General features: G+C 37.5%; 1 protein-coding gene across 1 annotated transcript in view; it reads left to right on the top strand.

Annotated features, from left to right (window-relative positions):
• The first annotated feature begins 201 nt into the window (after positions 1-201).
• Positions 202-25,542, top strand: part of LOC149233730 (putative oxidoreductase At1g06690, chloroplastic) — a 67,355-nt gene continuing 42,014 nt past the window's right edge. The window contains exon 1 of the mRNA XM_089379844.1: positions 202-775. Within this exon, the coding sequence (XP_089235970.1) occupies positions 342-775 (434 nt within the window). The 5' untranslated portion in view covers positions 202-341. The remainder of the gene's footprint in view (positions 776-25,542) is intronic.

The raw sequence follows: 25,542 nt of genomic DNA, 5'->3' as shown, positions 1-25,542 counted from the left end.
AAAACATGTTAATAACCCAAAACCAGAAACATCTAATAAAACTAAAACATGAAATAAAATAATTTTCTATTAATAACCGTGATAAGTTAACCAACATTGACTATCCCACTATTACTCTAAATTTCCCCACTCTTGTAAAAACAACTAACCAATCAAACCTTCAAAATTTTATCAACTTCCTCTAATTGCCAGCCACACAGACAAAACAAAATCCGCTCGTTAATTTTGTCGAACCAGATAATATCTTTCCCGTCATTCACATTCTTAAAACAGCCATTAATGGATAACAGTTTTTTCGAAACCCCGCAGAAGTAGGAGAAGCGTGTAAAGCATTGGGTATCATGACGACTATTCACGCTGTGATTCCAGGCCCATGCCCTTGGAGATTAAGCTTTGGAATTGTAGGGACGCCAGTGGTGGGCATTGTTAAAGATGGTAAGAAGCTCCAGGCGCAGCGTCGTCGGTGGAACACGAAAGCCTCGAGGTGCCAACTTAATGTGGAGATTCCTCCCGCCACGGAATGGCGAACAGTGGTTGAGCACGGCGACGACAAGTTAGATATCTGCAGAATTCTTAATGGGATGTGGCAGACTAGCGGTGGTTGGGGTAAGATCGATCGCAATAATGCTTTGGAGGCCATGCTCAGATACGCCGACAATGGCTTCACTACTTTCGACATGGCTGATCACTATGGCCCCGCAGAGGACTTGTATGGGATTTTCATTAACAGGGTTAGAAGGGAACGCCCGCCTGAAATGGCCGACACCGTCAGAGGGTGCGTGGGGCTCTCTCGTCTTTGCTTTTTGGGTTTTATATTTTTTGTATTTTTATTTAATTAATGTTTTGATTTAGTTAATGAAATGATATTTATGGGACTACCATTTTTCTGTTTTTTTGCCTTTTGCAATTCAATCTTTTTCTTGTTCAAATGGATGATGCGCTGACCCAACTTTCTAACAATGCCCTCGCTGAAAAGACAATGCCAAGAAACATGCTAACATATTCCCATAACTTTCTCTCATGTCTTTTAACGCATCACATTCCAAAATGAAATGTTTTTCTGATTCGACTGCCCCAAACGTGCAAAATGTACACATTCGTTTTTCCCAAGCTTCTTTAGGCCTTTTCCACCATCCTGTTTCGCACCGAAGTTGATGCGAGTTGGTTCTTAATTGAGCAATAAGAACCTTTGCCCTCCATGGAATGCTAGCTCCAATGTACTCTTTTTGTTGGAGATCACACGTAGGGTTGAATTCCTCAATGTAGTTCTTCTTTCTACCCAACTTTTTTCCCTGCACTTGTTTACGAAACTTCTCCATAACAAAATTCTTTAGCTCCTTGCTATTTGTGGGACAAACATTGAGGTAGATATTCCATTTTTGCATCCATGTGTAGTTTTGTCTCATCCATGTTTTCTTTTTTTCATTCATGCCTTCATTGAAGATAACATTAGGCCATCTACCTACTCCCATTTGCTCAATTCTTTTTAGATATCTTATGAGCCGCACGATAGCAATTGCTTCGATGGGAGTTGCTCATGTTTCACTCAACATTATCTCATAAGGTACCAAACTTTTTATTTTGAACTTGCTCATGATCAAGCGTTTTTGGATTTTCTCAATTTGTTTCCATTTTGAGACGGGGGTGCTGCTAGCCCACAATTCACACCCATATAGCATCACTGGACAAACTAGGAGTCCAAAAAGCACTTTAATAATTTTCCAATCCAATAACTCTGCTCTCTACATCTGTTTTGAAGAGCATATAATGCTTTCCACCCTCCTAAAATTCTCTTCTTTCTGTAGTCCTCCCAATTAAGCTTGTTGTTGAAATCAATCTTGAGGTACTTGTACTCATTTACTTCTTCAAGAATGTTGCCTTCAAAGAAGAATTCGTGCTGACTATGCTTTCTTTATTAGAGAAAATCATTAGTTTGGTCTTACTAGTATTGACTTGCATCCCCACCGCTCTACAAAAATGCTCAAGGGAATATAGGTGCATTTGCAATCTATGGGCCTATTTAGCAATCAATACAAGATCATCAACATAGAAAAGAAGCTTTATCACAAACTCTTCCAACTGAACAACATCTCCACTTTGCAGATTTAGTCACTCTTCCAATTTATCAATATATAAACCAAAAAGAGTAGGGGATAGAGGGCAACCTTGCTTGACTCCAATGTCACTTTTAAAGCTTTCTGAAATACTCCTGAGGTTCTAATTTTCACTTTCACCTCTTCATAAAGTCTATGGACAACGACTCTATAATGCAAAGGAATTTCAAGTTTTTTCATTCTACGCCGCAACTTATCTCTAGGGACTGTGTTAAATGCCTTTTGAAAGTCAACAAAGCAACAAAATACTTCTTCTTTGACCCCTCAAACCTTTTCAATGATGTGTCTCAGCATGATACCATGATCCACTGTAGAATGCTTCAGCCTAAAACCCGCTTGTCCTTTTGCCCTCTTTTCTTTTACTTCTGCCCACTTACTGATTCTATTTTCTACCATGCTACCGAAAATCTTTGCAAACAAAGGATTGATCATAATGGTTCTATAATTGGAAGGATTATTAATGTCTCCACTTTTAAAAAGGGGTATTGCTAGGCTAGTTGTCCAGTCTCTTGGGAATCCTTGTTGAATGATGTTGTTGAATATTTCCATGATGTGCGGTGCAAGAGTGTTCATTCCCCATTTTAGATACTCTACTGGAAGTTCAACCAAGTTCTTTGCCTTTCTTGTTTTCGGCTTCTTAATTCCAATCTCCACCTCCCGTAATGTGAAGACCTTTGTAGTTGTGTTGATCTTGGGAAGGCTCAGCCTCTGATTCTTTCTCATAGAACTGTCTTGCATATTCAAACTATTAAACCCCTTTTGGTGGCCGCCAACAATTCCTTCTCTGCCAAACTCATTACTTTGTCAAAATGGTCATCAACAATATTATCCCTTTTCCTGGGTTACCTTGGTGTTAGAAAAAGAGAAATGCAGAAAGCATAACTTTGTCGAGTTAAAATGTACGCAAAAGGACAAAACAAACGTTAAAATGGGAGAGAAATTGAAGCAAATTATGAATCATTGTTAGATTATAGAGGCATGAATGAAATCCCTCTAGTTGCAGGATTTGGAAGGTAAGGTCAAGCGTTGAGTTCATTTGTCTTATTTTTATAGGTTTGTGTAGATAGGAAACACGTCATGAGAGGGTTGAAGCATTTGCAGTGAGGAGGATTTGCAACATCCGCAGGGGTTGAAGGTATTGTGACATCTGCAAGTGGGTGGGGTTGAAGAGGGAGGACGATCTAACAAAGGAGAGCTGTGACATTGCAAATTCGATTTTGGAATATGTTAACGGAAACCTGACTAGGAGACATGTTTCTCCTTCCATTCGCATTCTCGTTCTTATTCCCACTCACATCTTGACACTACATTAGTAATCAATCTTATTCGTTCAATATATTATGGAAACACTTAGGTGGAGTCCATGACTTTGAAATTCATATTGAGGTAGAACCATAGTAAATATATTTGTTATAATGTTGTTTTTGGGTACAATTCCAATTGCTTTCTTGCAATATTTTCTCTAGCAAAATCAGAGTGAATCTTGATATGCTTGGTCTGTGCATGAATTGAAGAATCTCAGCAAGTGTAATGTAATTTTGACTGTAACATTTTCATACATCTAGATTATGTTAGTTTTTGTCGGTATCTGTTATGAGTCTCCTCATGTAGGAATTTACAGGGTAAGTTCCTTAGATAGAACACCAAAAGACACCGCTCACAAACAGATGACAGATCAATACACCAATATTTTTGACGTGGTTAAAACCCTCAAAGAGGGAAATAGTCCACGGCCTGAGCCAACGTGGCCACTTCAGACAATTTATTAATAAAAGAAAGAAAATTTACATAAGCTTCTCTCATGAACAGTCACCCTACAAATGACCCTCCATGCTCTTTAAATAGAGATCATGGACCAATCGGGTGTTAAGCCACAGATCAAGTGTTGGTAATACCAAGGAGAGAATGAACCGTCGGATCACTTCATGTCTAGAACATATCGTGACCGTCGGATTGTAAGTTACAAAAGTACATAGTAAAGAAACACACTTTACCTAACTCTACACTAGACCAAGTTATACTTAATTATTTCCTATGTGTCGGAATATCCTAACATCCCCCCCTAAGAACAACTTGGGATAGGATTGAAGGATGTACAAATATGACACAATAGGAGAAGGAAGGAGGCATTAAAGCCTATCCCCCCTTAGTGACAACTTCCTGAACTCCAACCATAAATCGAAGTTTAGTAAACTTCGCTTCTGTGAGAGCCTTTGCAAAGATGTCTGCAACTTGATCATCGATTGAACAATATTGCACTTCAAGAACATGGTCATGAATGAGCTTTCTGATGAAGTGCATGTGTAGTTCAATGTGTTTGCTGCGCTGATGTTGGACTGGATCTTTGCATAGTTGAATGGCACTTTGATTATCACACCAAAGTGTAGTCGGATGCTGCTGCTGAAAGCCAAACTCTGACAGGATCTGACGAAGCCACAGGGCTTCCTTACTAGCTTCTACGACGCCACGATACTCTGCTTCTGCTGAAGAAAGAGAAATGGCACTTTGTTTCTTGCAAGCCCATGTAATAGGTCCAGAACCAAGAGTGAAGACATAACCTGCAGTAGACTTTCGATCATCAAGGTCACTAGCCCAATCAGAATCAGTGAAACCAACCAATAGAGGAGATGCTTCTACACTGTAATGAATCCCAAACTGAACTATACCTCGAACATAACGAAGTATTCTTTTAGCTACTTTCCAATGACTTTCATGTGGGTTTTGCATAAACCGAGCAATAAGGCCAACAACAAAAGAAAGGTTAGGACGGGTACGTGTCAGATACAAAAGTTTTCCTACAAGCTAACGGTATAAGGTAGCATCAACTTCAGGGGAAGTACAAGGGACTGAAAGTTTGGCTCCAGACTAAAAGGGAGAAGGGCCTGGCTTACAGTCTTCCATGTGAAAGTGGCGTAGAATATCATAGGCATACTTGGACTGGGAAAGGGAAATACCTTCTTTGGATTGCAAGACTTGAAGACCAAGAAAATAATGCAAGTGTCCTAAGTCTGTCATTTCAAAATTCTTTTTAAGGCTAGACTTCACATGGTTTATAAGGTTGGGATCACTACCAGTAAGGATAAGATCATCAACATAAAGAACAAGAATAATAAGAGACTTACCCACTTTCTTAGTGTAGACAATATTGTTAGAATGAGACCTAGAAAAGCCAGTGTCTAAAAGAAAGCTATCCATTTTGGCATACCAAGTCCAAGGGGCTTGCTTGAGACCATAAAGGGATTTCTTAAGCCGACATACAAGGCTGAAGTCTGTTTGTATAAAGCCAGGAGGTTGTTCCATATAGATTTCTTCATCCAAGTCCCCATGCAAGAAGGCAGATTTAACATCCATCTGATGGACTTCCCATTTGAAAGAGGCAGCAAGGGAAATGACAAGGCGGATAGAGTTCATTTTGGCAACAGGGGAGAAGGTTTCAGTATAGTCAGTGCCTTCAACTTGTGAAAAGCCCTTAGCAACAAGACGAGCTTTATGTTTATCAACTTTTCCATCTGGTCCAACCTTGGTTCTGTAAACCCATTTACATCTAACAAGTTTTCTTCCCTTTGGAAGAGGAACAAGATCCCATGTATCATTTGCCAATAATGAATGATTTTCTTCATTCATAGTTGCGTCCCAATCTGGATGGCCTGAAGTTTCTACAAAGGTGTCAGGATCATAATTCGCTGAAGCTTGAGCCAGTAAAGAAGAGGCTCTATCGAATTGAGAAAGTGTACGCTAAGTCACCAGATACGCCGAATTTGAAGCATTAAATTCGAAATTCGGCGTTTTTCAAGGGAAAACGAACATATTCGTTTGAGTTCACCATTAAATTCGGCGAACTCGAATTTCAACCCGAATTTGATTGTCTGTCGAATAAAATCGAATGAAATTCGTTTAAAATCGTTTAAATTCGGCTACATTTCATTAAATTCGTTTTTTTTTTTCGCGCGCCCGCGGGTTTTATTGTTCCTGTTTGGGACGGCCTGGGTTTCATATGGATTCGTTACATATGGATTCGTTACATAATCGTTAGTAACATATGGATTCGTTACATATAAATTTATAATCGTTTACGGTTTCCGTTTATCTATCCCAGCATTCCCAGCATAACATTCCCAGCATAACATTCGATTCCTCATCCTACGGCACAAACTGCCTCGCGATTCGCAACAATTCTGTCGGGTGTATAACTATTGCCGTGCTGATTGACTGTACCAACTCCCCCGTATAACTGAACAATCACTTTCCATAATTAATTAGTGTGTGAAGGGTGATTTTGACCCCACAATAGCTGGGCACATGTATCGCAGATTTGCATGTTATCATTGCATGTGCATCGTTTATCGGCCCCCAAGCACTCTGTCAATCTCTGCAAAATATTTTCTAAAGCACCGTGTGAATATCTGCAAGATAAGAATCACGAGATCGGCAAAATATACTTATTTATTTATTAATCTAACTTATTTTAAAGTTTAATTTGATCATTCTCAAAATTTCATTATATAAAAAATATATGTTAGAACATTAAGTACAACGGTGGTGAGATTCAATATCAACAACCCATAAATATTTTATGACCATAGACCTCACAAAAACAATCTTAGAAAGTGAACACAGTTTTAAGACAAACGCTTTTTAACAATAACCATGCGTTCCCACAAACATCTTAAGAAAAACATTAAAATTTGACCATTATAAAAAGTTCATTATGTAAAAAATTATATATGTTAACATATTAATTGCAGCGGTGGTGATTTAACATGAACAACCCGTATATATTTTATGACCACAGTCATCACAAAACTATGACTACGACTTCCCAAAAAGAATCTTCAGAACAAACATTAAGCTTAAGAATGTTACAAGATTATGGCCACTAAGACAACAAACATTATAAGATTATGTTATATTGTTATAATGTTATGGCCACTAAGAGAATAACCACTCAGATAATGTTATAAGATTAATGTTAGATTGTAAGTGTTACGACTTTTAATAGTCTGATTATAAGGATAATCATGATAAAACTCACTCCATACCATTTCTCATATGCATATGATATATCTATCTTTAATATACATTTTTTTTTTTTCGAATTTCTATATGTCGAATTTTATCGACAAAATTTGAGTTGCCGAACTTTATTCGAATTTCATGGTCCTCGAACTCGAACTCGAACTCGAACCTGGTGACTTAGAGTGTACGTAGCTGATCTGTATGATCACCTGCAAGAGAACCTGCTGCATCCCGAGTAGCACGGACCCATTTTGGAAGCTGAGGAGTTGAAGGAGGATCCTGAGAAGGTGGGGGAGGATTGTCATCGTCGCTGTCATCGTCTAAAGAAGAAATATTTTTAGAAGTAGAAGGGATAAAGAGAGGTGGCACATCCGCCGAACTAGGCTCGTAGGCCGATATATTTTCAACAAACTTTACATCTCTTGGATTTAGGTGAAAGAAGTCTATATCCTTTGACATCTTCAGAATATCCAACAAAAATACATTTTTCACTCTTAGGGTCTAAGGCTTTATGTTTCTCATCAAGAATATGGGCCCATGCTGCACTTCCAAAAACACGAAAGTGACTTACATCTGATTTAATTGAGCTCCATGCTTCTTCTGGAGTGATATTCTTTAAAACCTTAGTAGGAGTGCGATTTACTATGTAATTTGCACAGTTAATTGCTTCTGCCCAAAAATTAAGACTAAGTCCTTTAGATTGAAGCATACAATTAGCCATTTTCTTTAAGGTGCGATTCTTCCTTTCAACTACACCATTTTGTTGTGGAGTATATGGAACAGTATGTTGCATTTGAATTCCATGCTCAGTGCAAAAGTTGATGAATTTGTTGTTAACATATTCTCCACCATTATCAGATCTTAGCTTAAGAATTTGATGTCTAGATTGTTTCTCAACAAAGGCCTTAAAGGCCAAGAACATGTTAAAGACTTCACTCTTGAGTTTTAAGAAGTATACCCAAGTGCATCTGGAGAAATCATCAATGAAAGTTAAGAAATACTTGTAGCTAGAGAATGAAACAACTGGAAGTGGACCACATAAATCACTATGCACAAGCTATAAAGGGGCTGAGGTGTGCCAAGAGGCACGTTTTTCAAAACTATCATGATAATGTTTTCCGAGTACACATCCGAAACAAACACCATCTCTGCAAGATACCATAGGAAGACCTGTCACCATATTTTCTTTACATAGATTTTGAAGGGAGCGATAGTTTAAGTGATCAAATTGCTCATGCCAAAGTTTGCTCACTTCATCATTATGAGCAACAAATATCGAGGGAAGAGTTGATGACCCAAAGTTGTTAAACTTATACAACCTTGTAGAATCATCAGCGATGCCAGTAGCTAAAATCTGTTTAGGATCTCTTAGGTCCTTAATTACAACATCATGAGGTGAAAATTCAACGATTTTACCTTCACCTGAATGAGTTATCTGATATACAGATAGAAGGTTGCAGGATAAGGTTGGAACGCATAATACATCATTAAATTGACCATTGTCTAGATGAATAGTTCTAGCCCCTACAACACTAAGAGATCTATCATTACCAACATATATATTTTTGGTGTCACAATCATTTAAAGAAGAAAACATGGCTTTGTTTTTGGCCATGTGATAAGAAGCTCCAGAATCAATGAGCCACTCATGAGAATGAGAAGAAGAAGATACATTTAGTGCATAACCAGACCAAGATGCTTGACAACCACATGCAGTAAGTGCTATTCCTAAAGATGAAGTTGAAGTTGAAGGGTGCTCCAAATGGATTTTATGCTTCTTCATTGCTGCTTCCAAGGCTTCCATCTTCTTAAAGCATTTGGATTCTAAGTGACCATCTCGATTACAAAAGTTGCAATGTCTATCAGTCTTATTCCCTTTGCTTTTATTTGCCTTATCATTTTGTTGAATTTTTTTCATTTTGAGACTGAAGGTGCTTAGGACCCCTGGTTGGTTTAGGACCATTCTTTTTAGGATGCTGCTTCTTAGGATTCTTTGAACTTGGTTGCTGCTGGGCAGCTAAGACTTTCTTAGAAGAGTTTCCAAGATTAAGAAGACCAAGATGTTAGAGTTTTTCTTGTTCTCTTATTAAAGAATCACAAAAGACATTAAAAGAGGGGGACTTGTAGTCTTGTCCTTGAAAAATAAAGGCTTTTTTAGTAGAATGGAAGGTAGAAACAAACATAGAGTAGGCTAGTCCCAACTTAATAAGAATGAAATAGATAAGGCTACCATCTTCTTTCTTAACCTTAACACCTTCCAAGAGAAGTCTAAGGGTCTTGAAGTTGGAAAAAATATTTTCAACGGAAGAAAAATTATTGGGGTCCAACATAAGCAATTCATTTTCGAGTTGATGGGCTCTAATTTCATTTTTAATTCCAAAAACTTTATTGAGTTGTTTCAATGCTTCATCAGGGGTATTAAGTTCTACGATATAGAATATAAGGTTTGGAGAAACAGACATCCCTATCAACCCACGTGCTTGATCTTGCCTATTTTCCCATTTGGCTTGCTTATCTTCATTTTTAGATTTAGACTCTTGCCCTGAGGCTATTCTATAAAGGCCTTTACTTCTAAGTAAATCCTCCATGTAGGACACCCATTGAAAGTAGTTGGTGCTGTCAAGAATAACTTGGCATGAACTTTCCATTTTAACAGAAACTAAAGTTGTGGACGCTGAAACTAATTGTTCCAATGGAAAGATCTTGAAAAATTAGGCCGATTAAAAAAAAGGGCTCGGAAAATGGTTTCTAGATGAAGAAGTTATGGCTTTTTGAAGAAAAATTGTTGAAGATGCCAATGAAGTGCGTGAATGTGCGGACATGAATGATAATGTTATATTTAAAAAAAATTCTCCCCTTTTCCAAACTTAATCTAATTAGCTCACTTTAATTTTTTTTTTTATATGACCCACTTTTATAAAAAAGTGAAAGTCACTTTTACAATGGTACTTTATGAGCTACCCACTAAATTGTAACTTAAATAAAAGATAAAGAGACTTTAGAATTATAAGTGACTCACTTTTTATAATGGGTGAGAACACTTTTACATAAAGTAACTTTAAAACATAAGTTACATGTGCTTTTTGAAAAAGTAACTCAACAAAAAGAAAGACTTGAACCCAAGACCTCTATTCTCATAAAGTAACTTTGGACCAAGTGAGCTAGTTTAAAAGGTTAGTAATTTTTGGAAAAGAGGAAGGGTTTTTTTTTTTTAGTCACTGAAGCTTTGGGGTGCGTGCTTACTTGAAAAAACCCTTTTTGCCTACAAAACAAAAAATCACACAACCCAACACGGACATGCAAAAAAAAACCAAACCTTATGGCTTGAAGTTAGCTTTCGCCGGAAACTAAATATTTTCTTCAATGTTTCTGATTTTCTGAGATCACACTAAGGCGGGAAAAGAGCATATGCATGAGAAAAATCCTTCCTTTCTGTTTTTGATTTGCCTAGATCGCACAGAGTCGCGGGGCAAAGAGCATATGTAGAAATGAAAGGTATAGATCCGGTAATAAAAAACAGAGAGATAAATAAACCGAAATAAACAGAGAGATAAATAACTAAAACTGCAAATAAAGACTGTGTATCTCCAGATTTTTAAAATGACTTAGCTAGGGCTACCGGAAATCTTGTCGCGTGAAACGAAAGGGGTTCCTCACTGCAACAGATGCTCCTAACACAATAGATCAGTCCTCTTGACCCGAAAGCGGTCAGAAACAGTAGATCTAGGAAATGGCAGTCAGATGTAGTTCTACCGGCTTCGGATTTGAATCACTAACGGATGCGACCCTCAAATAGCTTTGATACCATGTAGGAATTTACAGGGTAAGTTCCTCAGATAGAACACCAAAGGACACCGCTCACAAACAGATCACAGATCAATACACCAGTATTCTTGACGTGGTTAAAACTCTCAAAGAGGGAAACAGTCCACGGCCTGAGCCAACGCGGCCACTTCAGACAATTTATTAATAAAAGAAAGAAAATTTACATAAGCTTCTCTCATGAACGATCACCCTACAAATGACCCTCCATGCTCTTTAAATAGAGATCATGGACCAATCGGGTGTTAAGCCACGGATCAAGTGTCGGTAATACCGAGGAGAGAATGAACTGTCAGATCACTTCATGTCTAGAACATATCGTGACCGTCGGATTGTAAGTTACAAAAGTACATAGTAAAGAAACACACTTTACCTAACTCTACACTAGACCAAGTTATACTTAGCTATTTCCTATGTGTCGGGCTAGGGCTACCGGAAAAAGTTGGAAACCTCAATGTTGCTAATATCATTTGGGGGAGTACATTGCCAAGGGTCTAGAAAGAAACATATTGAAAATATCAGAAAATGTCAAAAAATGTTTACAAGTGTAAAATTGGACCAGAAAAACTTAGAAACATCAACAACCAGTAAAACTTGGAAAAAATTGGAAAAATTGGGAAAAATCATTGCCTTGCCCAATCCATATGCAGTGAGTGAGTTAGTAAGTGGACAAACTCAATTTTTCCATTGAGTTTATTTTTTCCAGCGAGGCAAAGTTTCTCTTTAATCCACTCATTTTATTGAAATCCTTGAATCTCCTAATGACAACATTCCATGGTCAAATTTCCTAGTTTAATTTTTGTCCTAGTTTGAATGGACATACTTGTCAACTTTTGATGGGGTATTTTCAGTTGTTTCAATCAGTTCACTGCTGCAACTTTGGTGGACTAGTAGTTTAGTTCCAATCACAAACAGGGAATATCCTCACCAGTTTCTTCTGTGGCATCCACTATCATGTTCATGGCCTGTTGCTTGTTATAAGAAAACTATCATAACTAACACTGTGTGCTCACCTTTGAATTAGAATCAATGAAAAGAAATGAAGCTATATAAATATGAACAAATGAACAAAAATAGATCAATTGGACTGGAAAGCACAACTTGCCAACACGAGTAATAAGAGAAAATTGTCGCTGAAGGGCACAAAAGAAAACCCATAGGTAAAAGAACAAGAAGAAAACCCAATATATTGTAGGGATCCAACTACAAGTACAATTTAGAGTAATATATAAGATAAGATAATTATATCAATTTCCAAGCAATGACCACAATAAGTAGATCGATGGGACCTGTTACCTATCCACATGCATGGGTAACTACAAGAGAATTTTTCTCCCACGATGCAGATTTTCAGCCAACATCTACACATGTTCTTCATATTTCTCCACTGTACAGATGATTGATGATGCCTCCAATGCCTTGCTCAGCTCTCATTCAGGTCAAATGATTATGGTGCCACATACTTATGAGGTACATTATTTCCATTCTTCATAATGTGCTATTTTCATATGTAAGGGTCGTCCTAGTGATCATTGGGAGATTTGTTGAATGGATCAAGGCATTCTTTATTTGTGCTTTTTACCTTGTTTTTAATTTTTAGTCGGAGGTCATCACCCTCTTCTAGTAAAATTTGGCATTTCTTGGGGTTGGTTGTATTACTGGAGAATGCTTGAAAAATGGTATACCGTATAATGTCCATATCCCCACCATACAAAACATTTTCCATTTTTCCCTCATATTTCATTTCATAATTATGGCCTCACATGAGGGGGCATTGGTCAATTTGCCTCAGCTTTTGTGGCACTATGTATCCTTTTATTACTCTTTTGCATTTTGACATTTATAATTGTTTTTAAAGTTCTTTTCATTAGCACCAACCTCGAGCTTACTAGCCCCTTCTCATGGGAATACTGAAAGGTGGACCTTTGATGGGGAAATGGACATTATACTACTTTTCAAGCATTCCCTAGTATTACAACCAACCCCAGGAAATGCCGCACTTTACTAGAAGAGGGTAATGACTTCCAACTGAAAACTTCTCCCTTGTGACAATCATTATTTCATCAAAATTCATTTTCTTTTATTGTTTTATGGTATCTTAGGATTAAATTACAACAAAATCTTTCATTTTCAACATTAAATAGCTTTGGTGTCTTAGTTCTATGGTTAGTAAGTGTCCTGGAGTATATTATAAAATACAAACGGTCAATTTTAAGCATTTTCAGCGGTTTTCTAGGACTGATGTCTAGGGTTTATAGTGCTGTTATATTGTCTTTTACTGCAGAAATTTGTTGGAATTAAAACTCTATTTTACTCATGTTATAACCCTTTCTTTTTTCACTTTATCCATTTGTGCTTATAACAAATGGATCAATAGGAAATGACGCTGCTTGGGAATGAGGTTCTCAGAACATGCAAAATATATTCTTAGCCAATGGGCAGATCTTAGAATATGTACATGATTGATGAAAGTCCTCTTTGAAATGGAGGGGTTCATGAGCTCTCAAAGGTAGTGTCAAACTTAGCCATCACCGAGGACTTTGCGAATAATGCAAAAATGATTTTAATTTTAGTGCAGTGTTTGTGGATTCGAACAAGAACAATTTTCATGGGTCATGGGAATGTTACATTTGTTGGAATGTGCAACCAGATATGAAAGATAAGTATGAATTGCTTTATTATTCACAATAGTGATCGTATAAATACATTGTGTGAACCTAAATGCATTGTGTGACTCTTGGTTTCATATTCCAAGAGGTGCTTTGGATTTCCGTGATTATTGGAGTTCTTAGATGCCAACCCTTATGGATTAGGTGTCCAACATTCCCCCCCTTAATCTGAAGGGGTGCTTATGAGTCCAAGAAGAGAGCTGAAATACAAAAATGGAAAAAATGCATGGAAGCAATTGGCTGGATGTTCTCTCTGAAATGGTGGTTTTTAAGGAAGACCACAGACCAAAAGGTGGGAGAACTCGAGGTCTCAACCGGTAGTGGTTGTTGAGAAATCAATAGGGCAACAAATGAGAGTTGATTTCTCTTACTTGATAATTGCTTGTGAATATGTGTTGGCTTCTTATTACTTTTATTATGTTCTCTTCATCAAACAATTACCCAAAACATAAATCATGAAGATCAGAAAATACAATGAACACAACATATAGGCTCCAAGCCAGGGGAAAATCCCACAAGTGGGAAAACCCAACCAATCTTCTCTTCTTATAGAATCAGATCAAAGTGAGAAATCCAAGACCCAAAAACCAAGACCAAGATCTCCCACAAGATCCAAGTCAACCCTCCTTCAAGCCTTTCTTAACCAAGTTAAATCCAACCAAGTCAACAATGGTCAAAGATCTTCAAGTCTTGGTCAAACTCTGATTTTCGGACCTGCAACACTTTTGGAATTTTTTGACCCTATTGACCACTACGTGTCAACGACCTAGAGCAGTACACTCCCTTTTTTTTAACCCCAAGGAATAGTGCCTGATCGATGTGTCCGTGCCGTTCAACTATCATCATCAACCTGATTTCCAAGATGTTATAATGTAAACCCATTCTACATGTATATGATGTAAATAATCTTAGCAGATCTGTGTCATGTATGTAACAACCTAGGTAAACCTACTTTTCTAGTGATGATCTACATTCTGAGAGGTTTTTTGTCTCACCAATCCATTCTTGGATGGTCGACAGAGTTTTCCTCCAGTCTTACCCCAAAGCTGGAATGGATTTTGTCGCTAGGATCTTAGGTGAGTCCTAGTGTTCTAGATTGAGTCTATGTAAAAGTAATTTGGGAATAATCCTAACTATTTGGTTAGGCTATTTTATTACAAATTGCTTGGTCTGCTGGATTATATTTGTGTCGCAGAAATGGGTAGTCTGTGAGGGTCTATTACAAATGGGTTTTCTCCTTTATGATGTAAAAAATATGAAAATCATGATGTAAAGTGTCTTGAGGGTTGGAAAAATAATTTATCCCCTCATAGGTTAATTAATTAAATTTTCTGGCCAAAAATTAATTAAAATCCTAAGTCAGAAATTTAATTAATTCTAGGTCCTAGGTAAATTTAAATTCTCCAAAGGCAAAATTCGTCGATCCTAAAAAATTAAATTTTAAAAGGTCCCGGGACTAAGGTAAATTAATTATTTTGCCAAATTTTAAACCTTTGATCCCTGGGGGTTAAGTCAAAGTCAAATTTTTGGGGAAATTAACTCAAATTTTTTTATTTTTGAGTTAATTAAAATGCATTTAATGAAAAAATTCGAATTTCCTCAAATATTTAAATATTTCGACAGATGAGATTAAAAGAAATTTTAATCTTCATCAACGGTCGAGATTGCTTTGACGATGATCACTCGAACTAGCTGTTGGAGGATTTATCTTTAAATAGGAAGTCATTTGTCAGTCGATGGATCCGATCTCTGAGTCGTGTGCTTAGCAAGAAGCTCTTGTGTAATCTTTTTTCTGGATAATAAAGAAAGACTTTGGGGTTAAATTTTGCTGGTGTTACTTTTCATGGGAATACTGTAAGATGTGTTGTTTTTCATGCATAATTTTTTCTAAAGCCATTGATGATAGCTTCTGAAGAGTGATTTGAGTACAGGTATCTTGCTCAGTCGCTGGGGTTTGAATAATAATTTAAATTTTGAACGTAATAACAGGTATTTCTATTTGTCTGAATTTTATTATTATTTTGATCGCTGGATTGAGTTTTGCAGGGAAATCTTGATTTTAGATCCTCGAGCGTTAGGGAAAGTTTTCAGTTGGACCAGCCGACTCCTGATCCGTGTTTTTTGAAGAACCCAACGAAATTAATCCCGAGCTTATCTTAATATTTTTTTTTTGCTTTATTGATGCATGAGGGTTTTGAGTTAGCACCTTTAAAATTTAAAAATCTTTTAATTTATGTGCAACATAATGGTAGATTTGGCTGATTAGAGCCTGCAGTTTGTAAATTTTGTAATTATTTTTCTAACATGGGTTTTTCTGGGTTTTAGTTTTTATCATTGTATATATCGTTTGGGTGTTTTCTTGTTGTCGTGCAGCTATAGATTTGAGGAAGAAATTTGTGTAGAGTCCAGATCTAGGCCCTGGAGGGTAAGATCTGGATCTCTGGGGTTTATTCACATAATTTTCCAGGGATATTATTCAATTTTTTTTGCAGTCCAAGGGTTTAAAATTTCTTGGATCTGGAAATTTTCATAAGGGTTTCAAGGATAAATCTGAAGCAAGAGGATTCAACATTTTAATCAGAATTTCTGAAATTTTTTTAAAGGGTTTTCTGGCTACCATTTATCTGTTCACTGAGTTTTATGATCTGCTGACTGGGTTTTTTGATTTTCTGCAAAATTTCGATTTTTTTTTGTAGAAAACCCTTATCCCTCCATTACTCCAACCCACGACCCTTCTTGTTCTTGCGTTTTTCCTTTTCCTTTGCATTTTTTGCTCCATTCCAAACCCTAGCTATCATTCCATTCCCTTTGCTTTCGTTGGTTGCCAGCGTCCCCATTTCTGCATTCTCCCGTGCAACTCTCGCCTTCGAAACCCTGCTCTCTTCGTCCGTTTTCCTGTGCGCGGCTTCTTCTCCCTTCCTGCAAAAAACACGTCATCTTCTCCACTCACGTCCTCTTCTCCAAACTCCTCATCTCTGCTGTTTGCGTACTCCACACCCCTGCACTCCCACTGCCATTGCTATCATCTATGTCCTCCCTCAAGTTCCTCTCCCTACGCTACTCATCGATCTACCTATCTTGCTGCTCCATTTCTGTACTCTCTCGCTGCTCGGCTCCCCTTCCTCATTCTGTCTTCCTTCTCCTCTCTTACAGCCGCCGTCGAAACCCTTCGAGCTTCCTTTCTGCCGTCAACTTGCAAGCAAAACATTCGACCTCCTTTTTTTTGGTTTTTTATTTTTTATTTTTTATGTTTTCATGTTTAGTTAAGGTGAGACTTCTCATTTGAATGTTTTCTTAGTTGCTTTTATTTGTTTTTTGTTTTGATTTCTTATAAATCGAATTTTATTTTTTATTTATTTATGACATTTGAGATAAAAAACAAAAATTCAAAAAACATTAAAAAATCTAAAATTTAAAAAAGTTTCATTTTATGTGACTTTGAAATTCCTAAAAGAATTAAATCAAAAGAGGACTTGCGTTTTCACATTAAAATTTTTAATGTGGCCTATGGCCCATTAAAAATTTAATATATTAACCCTTTTGATTTGTTTTACTTTCGTCACATTAAAAAAAAATCATCTCCTCATTTTCCTTTTTGAAATTGTTAATCTCTTCCATGGTAGCCATAAGTTTAGTGAGGAGATCTTCTTCAAAATATTTTTCATTCTCTTCATCTTCTAGGTCTTCTTTAGCCTTGATGTTATCACTCTTATCTTCACCTTCCTTGATGGACTCTGAATTTCCTTCTTGTTTTCCATCATTTTCTTGACTTGAGATCATTGCCAATGCTCCTTTTGAGTGAAGATCATGAAGTTTATCCCATATGCCTTTTGCTGACAAACATTTTTCAAAATTGGCCTTCATAGAATCAGGTAGCCCATTCAAGATTGCTTTCATTGCTCTTGTATTATGTTCCTTGGATTCTCCATCCATCATGCTATCAACAATCACTGATTTCTGAACTTCAATGCCATGAGTCTTTAAGAAATTCCTCATTCTTGCTTCCCATATATCAAAGTTTCCATTGAACAATGGAGCCTTCACAAATTGATTGACTTCAATTTCGGTGGTTGAGGGAGACACATCTTTAGGAGGATTAGAGACTTTCTTGCTTGGCTTCGCCATTTGTGTTCTAATGATCAACCTTCAAGCTGTTAGGCTTTGAGTGAAGGTACTGGCTTTGATTCCAATTGTTGGAAATACTGAGAGGGGGGTGAATAAATATTTCTTTTCACTTGTTACTTTTATCAGTTAGATCACTTATATTTAGAACACAAAAATGAACAATAGAAGTAAATGCTTTTTTTAATATAATCTTTATAATGAATCAAGTACAATATGGGTAGGGCTCCAACCCTTCATGAAGACACCCAGGCTCCAACCTGGGATGTGCCAAGCACCTACTTGGACTTTAGTGAGGCACTGATCTCTAGGGCTTCGATCCTATCTTATCTAAAGCACCAACCTTGAGTTTAGGAGCACCAACTCCAAGGACACCAATCCTTTAACTTTGCTTTGTCAAGATATGTTAGGTTGTTCTTCACAGATCCCAAAGTCTTCTTCAATGAGCCCTGTCAATCTTCAGCAATCCCTTCACTTAATCGTCACGTCATATCATCAATGGCAACCTTGTCTCATAGAAGGTGTCACCACTGCTCTTTATTATACCCAAGCAAAGATATCTCCAAGTCACCTCATGATGACCAATGCATCATGGTCTCCAATGATCTCCACAAATATTCAATGTGTCTACAATGTGCAGCACTAAGCTCTGCACCTGCTCTAAGCCTCTTCAAAGGTTGCTCCAAAAATGCTTCAGATATGCTACTCAAAGGTATGTGAGATAAGCTCCAAACAATACTTCACAGGTGCTCCAAAATGTCTTCAACCAACTTCAACGATGATGGCTTCAATAGGTCTGCACACAGTGTCCTTGCTTAGTCTTCAATAACCCTTCATTACTTAATGACAACTTTGTCTATTGTAGAAAGGGTCTCCTAAACAATTCATATCTCCCCAAGATATTCTTCATAAGATTATTCCATCAGGACTTCAACAATGTCCTCAAGATATCCTCTTTTGCTACTAGTATAGAGAAGGCTGCTTCAAATGTATACAAATCCTTAAGGTCTACAACCTTGACTGTCCTCTTGTTCGGGTTTCCTTAAGTCTGTTTACTAGAGGTCTAATCTAGTTGATGATATTACACTGCAGGAGGTTTGTCCACTATCCGAGCTACCACAGTCAAGCTTATACCCTGTCTGAGTTACCACAATAGTATATATACTGCCACAGTTACACTTATGAGCTACCACAATCACTGAATTAGATGAAACAGTCTGAAGGAGAGATCCGAGCTATGTTGATGCACCTAATCATCACTTCTGCACCACTGTCAAGCTGAAGAATCCATGCCAAGTTAAGGCTACACCATAGTTCAATGTCAAGAATCTCAGCCCACAGTCCGAAGTCTAAAACACTATAGTTTCCACAGTCAGTGAGCTGCTACAGATCCGACTTCTTAAACACCTAATCCAAAGTCCTGTAGCTGCAATAGAACAAGGTCTGAAATATGTATTTACTCCACAGGTCCGAGCTCCACCGAGGCTGCAACAGGTAAGGTCTGAAATATATATATATATATAAACAACGATCTGATCTTAAAGAATTTCCGAAACAATGTTTTCCTATCCTCTTCGGCCTCCTTTATCCTTCTGTGATTATTCTCTGAAATCTTGACCAAATTCATGGTGAAAAATGAAGGTTTAGACATATATTTATAGTGATTTTTGACTAAACATGAAGGGACACGTCTCTGATGCTGGCCGACATGAGTAGGCCAAGTTAAGGTCGGCTCACTGTCCAGACTTAATAAATTAACTTAAAAAATTCATAACTTTCAAACCGCTTGGAGTTTCGGGCTGTGTAATAGCTCATTGGAAAGGCAAAATTATGCTCTAAAAGATGGTGTAGGTCTCATGGAAAGATTCTGCCTCTAAGGAGGTGAAAACTAATTTTTAATGTGACTGGTCGTTATTTAGTGCAGAAATATAGGACAGGAACATTTATCATGGATGGGCTTCTCATGGATGAGCTTACTTTTGTTTGGTTTCTTCATCAAGGCTTCTAGGCTCATAAATGTCATCATGTGCCCAAGATAGTGATGTGTCATAAATCATATGCAGCATGTAGTCTTTCATCATCATCGTATAGTCTTCCATTATCAAGATCATTGGAGGTAAGGACATCTAAGGTTATGGCTTCATAAGATCATCAAGACCATCAAAGGTAAGGACATTCATCACATAGGTCATCAAGAGCTCCTAGATCATCAAGATACACTTGGCACTTCTTCATTAGTGACTTGGCATCTTCATCAATGACATTGTAGCATCTCAAGAATATTTGCCATCCCGGCTACTGCCATATTGACATCAATGACAACCTAGATTAACATAGACCCTATGGAAATGTGGAGGCGAAGGACAAGTTGGTATCCAACTAGTCCGAGAGACACATTTGAGTAGCCTAGCTACTTGGTTAAATTTAGCGAAGATCTTAAGGATTAGATTAAATTAAAATATGAGACCAGTGCTTTATGGAGTCAAAACTCTTGCTATTTTTAAATTAAGACCAAGTATCTAGATGGACAACTGCTGCTTAGATGCTTCACTAATCTATATGCTGTGCAAATCCTAAGACCTAGGTGTGATGCAAGAATCTTGGTTAATTTTAATTTATAAGCCTATTCTAAGTGGAACCTCCCTCTTAACTGTTTCGAGACTAGTCTTTAGAGTAGGTTGTGGAATGGAAGCCAACGGGAAGCAAGTAGAGGCTTGATTAATGATATCTCCCCTTGTGTTCCGACCACTCGATACCTCCGGCGCTGCACAGACTGTGGCTCTAACGATTGCAAGGTCACCGTTTTAACCACTAGAAATGTGTTGAATCCCTCAAGCTAAATTGAGAGAGGGTGGCCCTAGATGTCTATCAACCAAGCTTATGCTTGGAGGTAATTTATTAATGCAACTAGACTTAAGCTGCTTATGCAAGAAGTATGAGTGATCTCTTGAGTTAAGATTGCTTAATTGTTTAAGTACTTAAGTTATGATTAGCTTCTTTTGACAAGAGTACTTAATGATGAGATATGAAACAATCTTATAACCAAGAATGTGCCAATTTATTTTGTGCCAATGTTAAATCCACAAGATGCTTAACCAATGATAACAATTAAGAGAAACAATTTGCCAAAGATTATTAACACAAGATGCCAATTACTCAAGATATTCCAATGATGATTATCAACAATCTTATGCCAACGATAATTATCTAAGATAATGCCGAGATTATGCTCTTTTAGACAACGCCGATTAGATGCCAAAATACAAAAGAGAAAGAGATACTCAAATGTCAATGAAATTTCAATGCCCAAAGCAACTCAAACCATTCAACATGATTAGAGTATTAGAGATATGATGTGTGAGTGCTTATTTAGTGCAAATTTGTGAATGAGCTTACAAGGAACAAACAAGTGTTAGCTTTCAAATAACCAATGCTCAGACAAGCTTCTTCACAAGAGCACTTAAAATCATGAGCACTAATTAAACTTTAGGACATCAACAAGTATACCCTCTAGATCCAAGAAAAATCAAGCATGTAAGAAATCAAAGTGATCAGTGAAACATTAAGTGACTTGCCAAGTGAAGAAACAAGTTAATTAACCCTCTAATGATGTGTTATCCATTGTTATATCAGATCTGAGATCACTTATTACAACAGTAGAAAAGGTATGCAAACAGTGAGCAATCAATGTGAGAGTATGTGCCAAATTGTGCCCAACAATTGCCAAATGCTAGAACAAGCTTGTCAAATTGAAAAATTTGATTTTTTAGCCTTATGAGATGAAATCTTCAGATCTGATCTACTGATTATGCAGAGATATTTTAGTCACTAAACAAGTAGATTTATGCTCAAGAAACAATGCCCAATTTGCCAAATAATTAGTAAAATTTTACCATGAAACTTTTAGTGTGTTTAGACTTCTTAGATGTGATTTTTAGGGCACTTAATCATGAATTTTGTCACTATTATGAAAGATTTATCACAGTTGTAGCAAAACAGTTGGAAGACAAGGGTTTAGAGATCAAACCCTAGGCCCAAGGCCTTATAGATCACTTGTACAAGTTGCCAAAATTCTTCTAATGTACTTGGCACCTGAAAACACCAATCTTGAGCCAATTTTGTCAAACCAGGAGGTAACTCCTCAAATGAAATTGTGTTATTCATTTAGGTTGTTCATTATTATATACAAGAGGGAGTGACTGTTCAGTTCATCTCCCGATGACTCTCCATTTCCTCTATTATTTATTTACACTAATTATAGTTGTTCACCCAATCCCTATGATTAGGTGTCAACATTCCCCCCCTTAATCTGAAGGGATGTTGGTGAGTCCAAGCATCGTTTTGAATCTTTCAAGCTTTTCTCTTCCAAGTGCTTTGGTGAAGATGTCTGCAATCTGCTCATTAGTGGAACAATGGCGAAGATGGATTGTTTTGGCCTCAACATGATGTCGAATCAGATGATATTTTGTATTGATGTGCTTCGTTCGATCATGGAACTTTGGGTTCTTGGCCAACTTTATTGCCGAGGTATTGTCAATCATGAGTGGAGTCGATTGTACTTGTTTTACCTGCAAATCTTCCAGAATTTTCCCGAGCCACACAATTTCTTTTGTTCTCTTAGCTGCTGCCACATATTTTGCCTCTGTTGTGGAATCTGCTGGAACTGATTGTTTGCGTGATCTCCAGGAGACAGCTCCTGATCCAAGACTCATAGCATAACCCGAAGTAGATACCCCAGTTTCTTTGTCTCCATCGAAGTCTGAATCAGAGTATCCAATCAAGCTGAAGTCGCCCACCTGTGTATACTTGATTCCAAAGTCTTGAGTTCCCTTCAAGTACTTTAGAACTCTTTTTGTAGCAGACCAATGTCCCTCACAAGGCTTTTGCATAAACCTGGAGAGGATTCCAACAGTAAACGAAATGTCTGGTCTGGTAGTAGTCAGGTAGTTGAGACTTCCTACAAGCTGTCTATACTTTGTTGCATCCTCAAATTCTTTTCCTTCAATGGATGTGAGCTTTAAGTTTTGTTCCATTGGAGTAGTCAGAGGATTGCATTCAGTCATGCCAAACTTGTTCAACAGATCTCCAATGTACTTCTTTTGAGAAAGGAATATGGACTTCGGATGTTGAGTTACTTCAATACCAAGATAGTAATGAACATAGCCCAAATTAGTCATTTCAAAACCTTTCCTCAATTCCTTCTTTATGGATGCAATGTAGCTCTCATTGTTCCCTGTCATCAAAAGATCATCTACATATACCACAAGATATACAACTGTTTTGCCAACTTTCTTGACAAACAAAGTTGCATCATCAAGATCATAATGTTTGAAATTGAGTTTCAGAAGATGCTCAGTTAGTTTTTCATACTAGGCTCGCAGTGCTTGTTTGAGGCCATACAAGGATTTCACAAGTTTGCATACTTTATGTTCATGTCCTTTTACAACAAATCCTTCAGGTTGGGACATAAAAACATTCTCTTTTAGATCTCCATTCAAGAAAGCAATTTTTACATCCATTTGATGGACTTTCCAACTGTTCTGAGTTGCTAGGGCAAAGAGTGTCCGGATGGTAGCCCATTTTGCTGTGGGGGCAAAAGTCTCCTCATAATCGACCCCTTCCTTCTGTGCAAAACCTTTTGCCACAAGCCTGACTTTGTGCTTGTCAAGTGAGCCATCAGTTTTATACTTGTTCTTGTAGACCCACTTGCAGCCAATTGGTTTGGTTCCCAATGGAGGATCAACCAGCTTCCAAGTGCCATTCTTTATCAAGGCATCATACTCCTTTTGCATTGTTTCTTTCCATTCATCATGAGAAGCAGCTTCTTTGAAGGAATTTGGTTCAAAATCTGTAGACAAATTCAATTCACAATCATAAGAAACATCTATATCAACAGGTGAATTAGAGTCATCTACATTACCTTCATTTTGCGGGGTTGAATTTCTAGTTCCTGTCTTTCCAACCTCATTAGGATGAACACTTTCAAGTGTCTTTGTCAGCCACTTTGGGGGACCTTTCTGAGATGGTCTAGGCTACTCCGTTGATTGAGTTGGGTTGCTTCGTTGATTGAGTTGGGATTGAATCAAGATTGAGTCTCCCAATTCTATCAATCACATCACTCAAAGTATCATCCATTGTTGGAGTTTCATACGGGGGAGAGAGTGCTTCAGAAGAAGATTCCACAGGTTGATCTAGTATAGGAATACCCCCTTCAAGATGTGGAATCTGATTATCAAATTCCTGAAATAATTTTTCATTTGCGAATCTATCCAAGCGATCAAGTTGCCGCTCAACAACATTGTCAGTTTTGGATGATTCAAGAAAGATTACATCTCTAGACACAACAAACTTTTTATTGACTTCATCATAGAGACGGTATGCTTTGGAGGTGTTTGAATACCCAAGGAAGATACACTTACGACTTCTTGCACCAAGTTTGTTGCTATCTACCTTTGGTATCAAGGCATAACATGTGGAACCAAAGACCTTGAGATGATTTACCAAAGGAATGTGCCTATACCACATTTCATAAGGAGTCTTGTTTCTAATAACATTAGATGGACATCTATTCTTTACATATACAACACATAGAACTGCATCAACCCAAAACATCAATTTTACATTTTTGAAAAACATCATGGAGCGCACCATATTTAAGATTGTCCTATTCATTCTTTCAGCTACTCCGTTCTGTTGGGGATTATAAGGCACAGTTGTTTGATGTTTGATCCCATGTTGGCGAAGATAGTTTTCAAATTCATTTGAAGTGTATTCTTTTCCATTATCAGTGCAAATAGAGCCAATATGAGATTGTGCATCATTTTCAATCCATGTATGAAAGTTCTTGAATGTTTGAAAAGCATCAGATTTGTTCTTCAATAAATAAACCCAACACATTCTGGTGTAGTCATCATATATTTATTTCCATTTGCAGAAGGAACAGGCATTGGACCACATAAATCTGAATGAATGAGTTCAAGTTTTCTATGTGCTCTGGAATGTGAATCATGAAAAGACTGTTTGCTATGCTTTCCTAGAATGCAAGCATCACATTGCTTAAGTTTCCTAGGAATTGTAGGCAAACCAATAACACCATTTTTCTTCAACAAGCGGAGGCTGTCATAGTTCAAGTGTCCAAATCTAGCATGCCATAATAAACTTGATGGAAATGTACCTTCTTCATAATGAGAATTGTATGAGAAATTTTGTGCACGAGCAGAGGTACCCTGCAGCTTGAGAAGCCTTTCTTCTTCTATCCCTGTCATGACAAGTGAGTGGTCTGATGCTTTTCTCACCTCAAGCTTGCCATCAAACATATGAATGGAGTGTCCTTGCTGGCGGATGTGGACCAAGGACAACAAGTTTCTCCTCAGCTGTGGGAGATATAAAACATGATGCAGAAGAAAGTCTGGAAGACCAGGCAATTTAAACCTGATTTTGCCAAGCCCTGATGGCTTGAGTTTTAATTTGTCTGCAAAGTATACTGCTTCATCAACATTGTCAGTAAATTCTTCAAAAAAATCTCTTCTAAAAGTCACGTGGCAAGTTGCTCCTGAATCAAGCAACCAATCATTTTTCCAAGAAGCAAGTGAAGCATTAAATAAGTCTTCATTTATTCCAATATTACAGTGTGCCACAACATAGTGAGCGGATTCAGGTGCTTTACCTTTCTCTTTGTCATTAGTTTTACCTTTGGGTTGGTTTCTTTCCTGCTCAATTCTGTCCCAAGGCAACTTGCATGTGGATGCATCATGTGATCCATCTCTTTTGCAGCGTATGTAGTGCAAATCTGACTTTTC

Source organism: Pinus tabuliformis, chromosome J (assembly GCF_031772625.1).
Source record: "Pinus tabuliformis cultivar Carrire ecotype Pingquan chromosome J, CPIR1, whole genome shotgun sequence".
Lineage (NCBI taxonomy): Eukaryota > Viridiplantae > Streptophyta > Pinopsida > Pinales > Pinaceae > Pinus > Pinus tabuliformis.
Note: the sequence above shows the minus strand (reverse complement) of the source record. Positions and strands in the feature narration are given on the sequence as shown.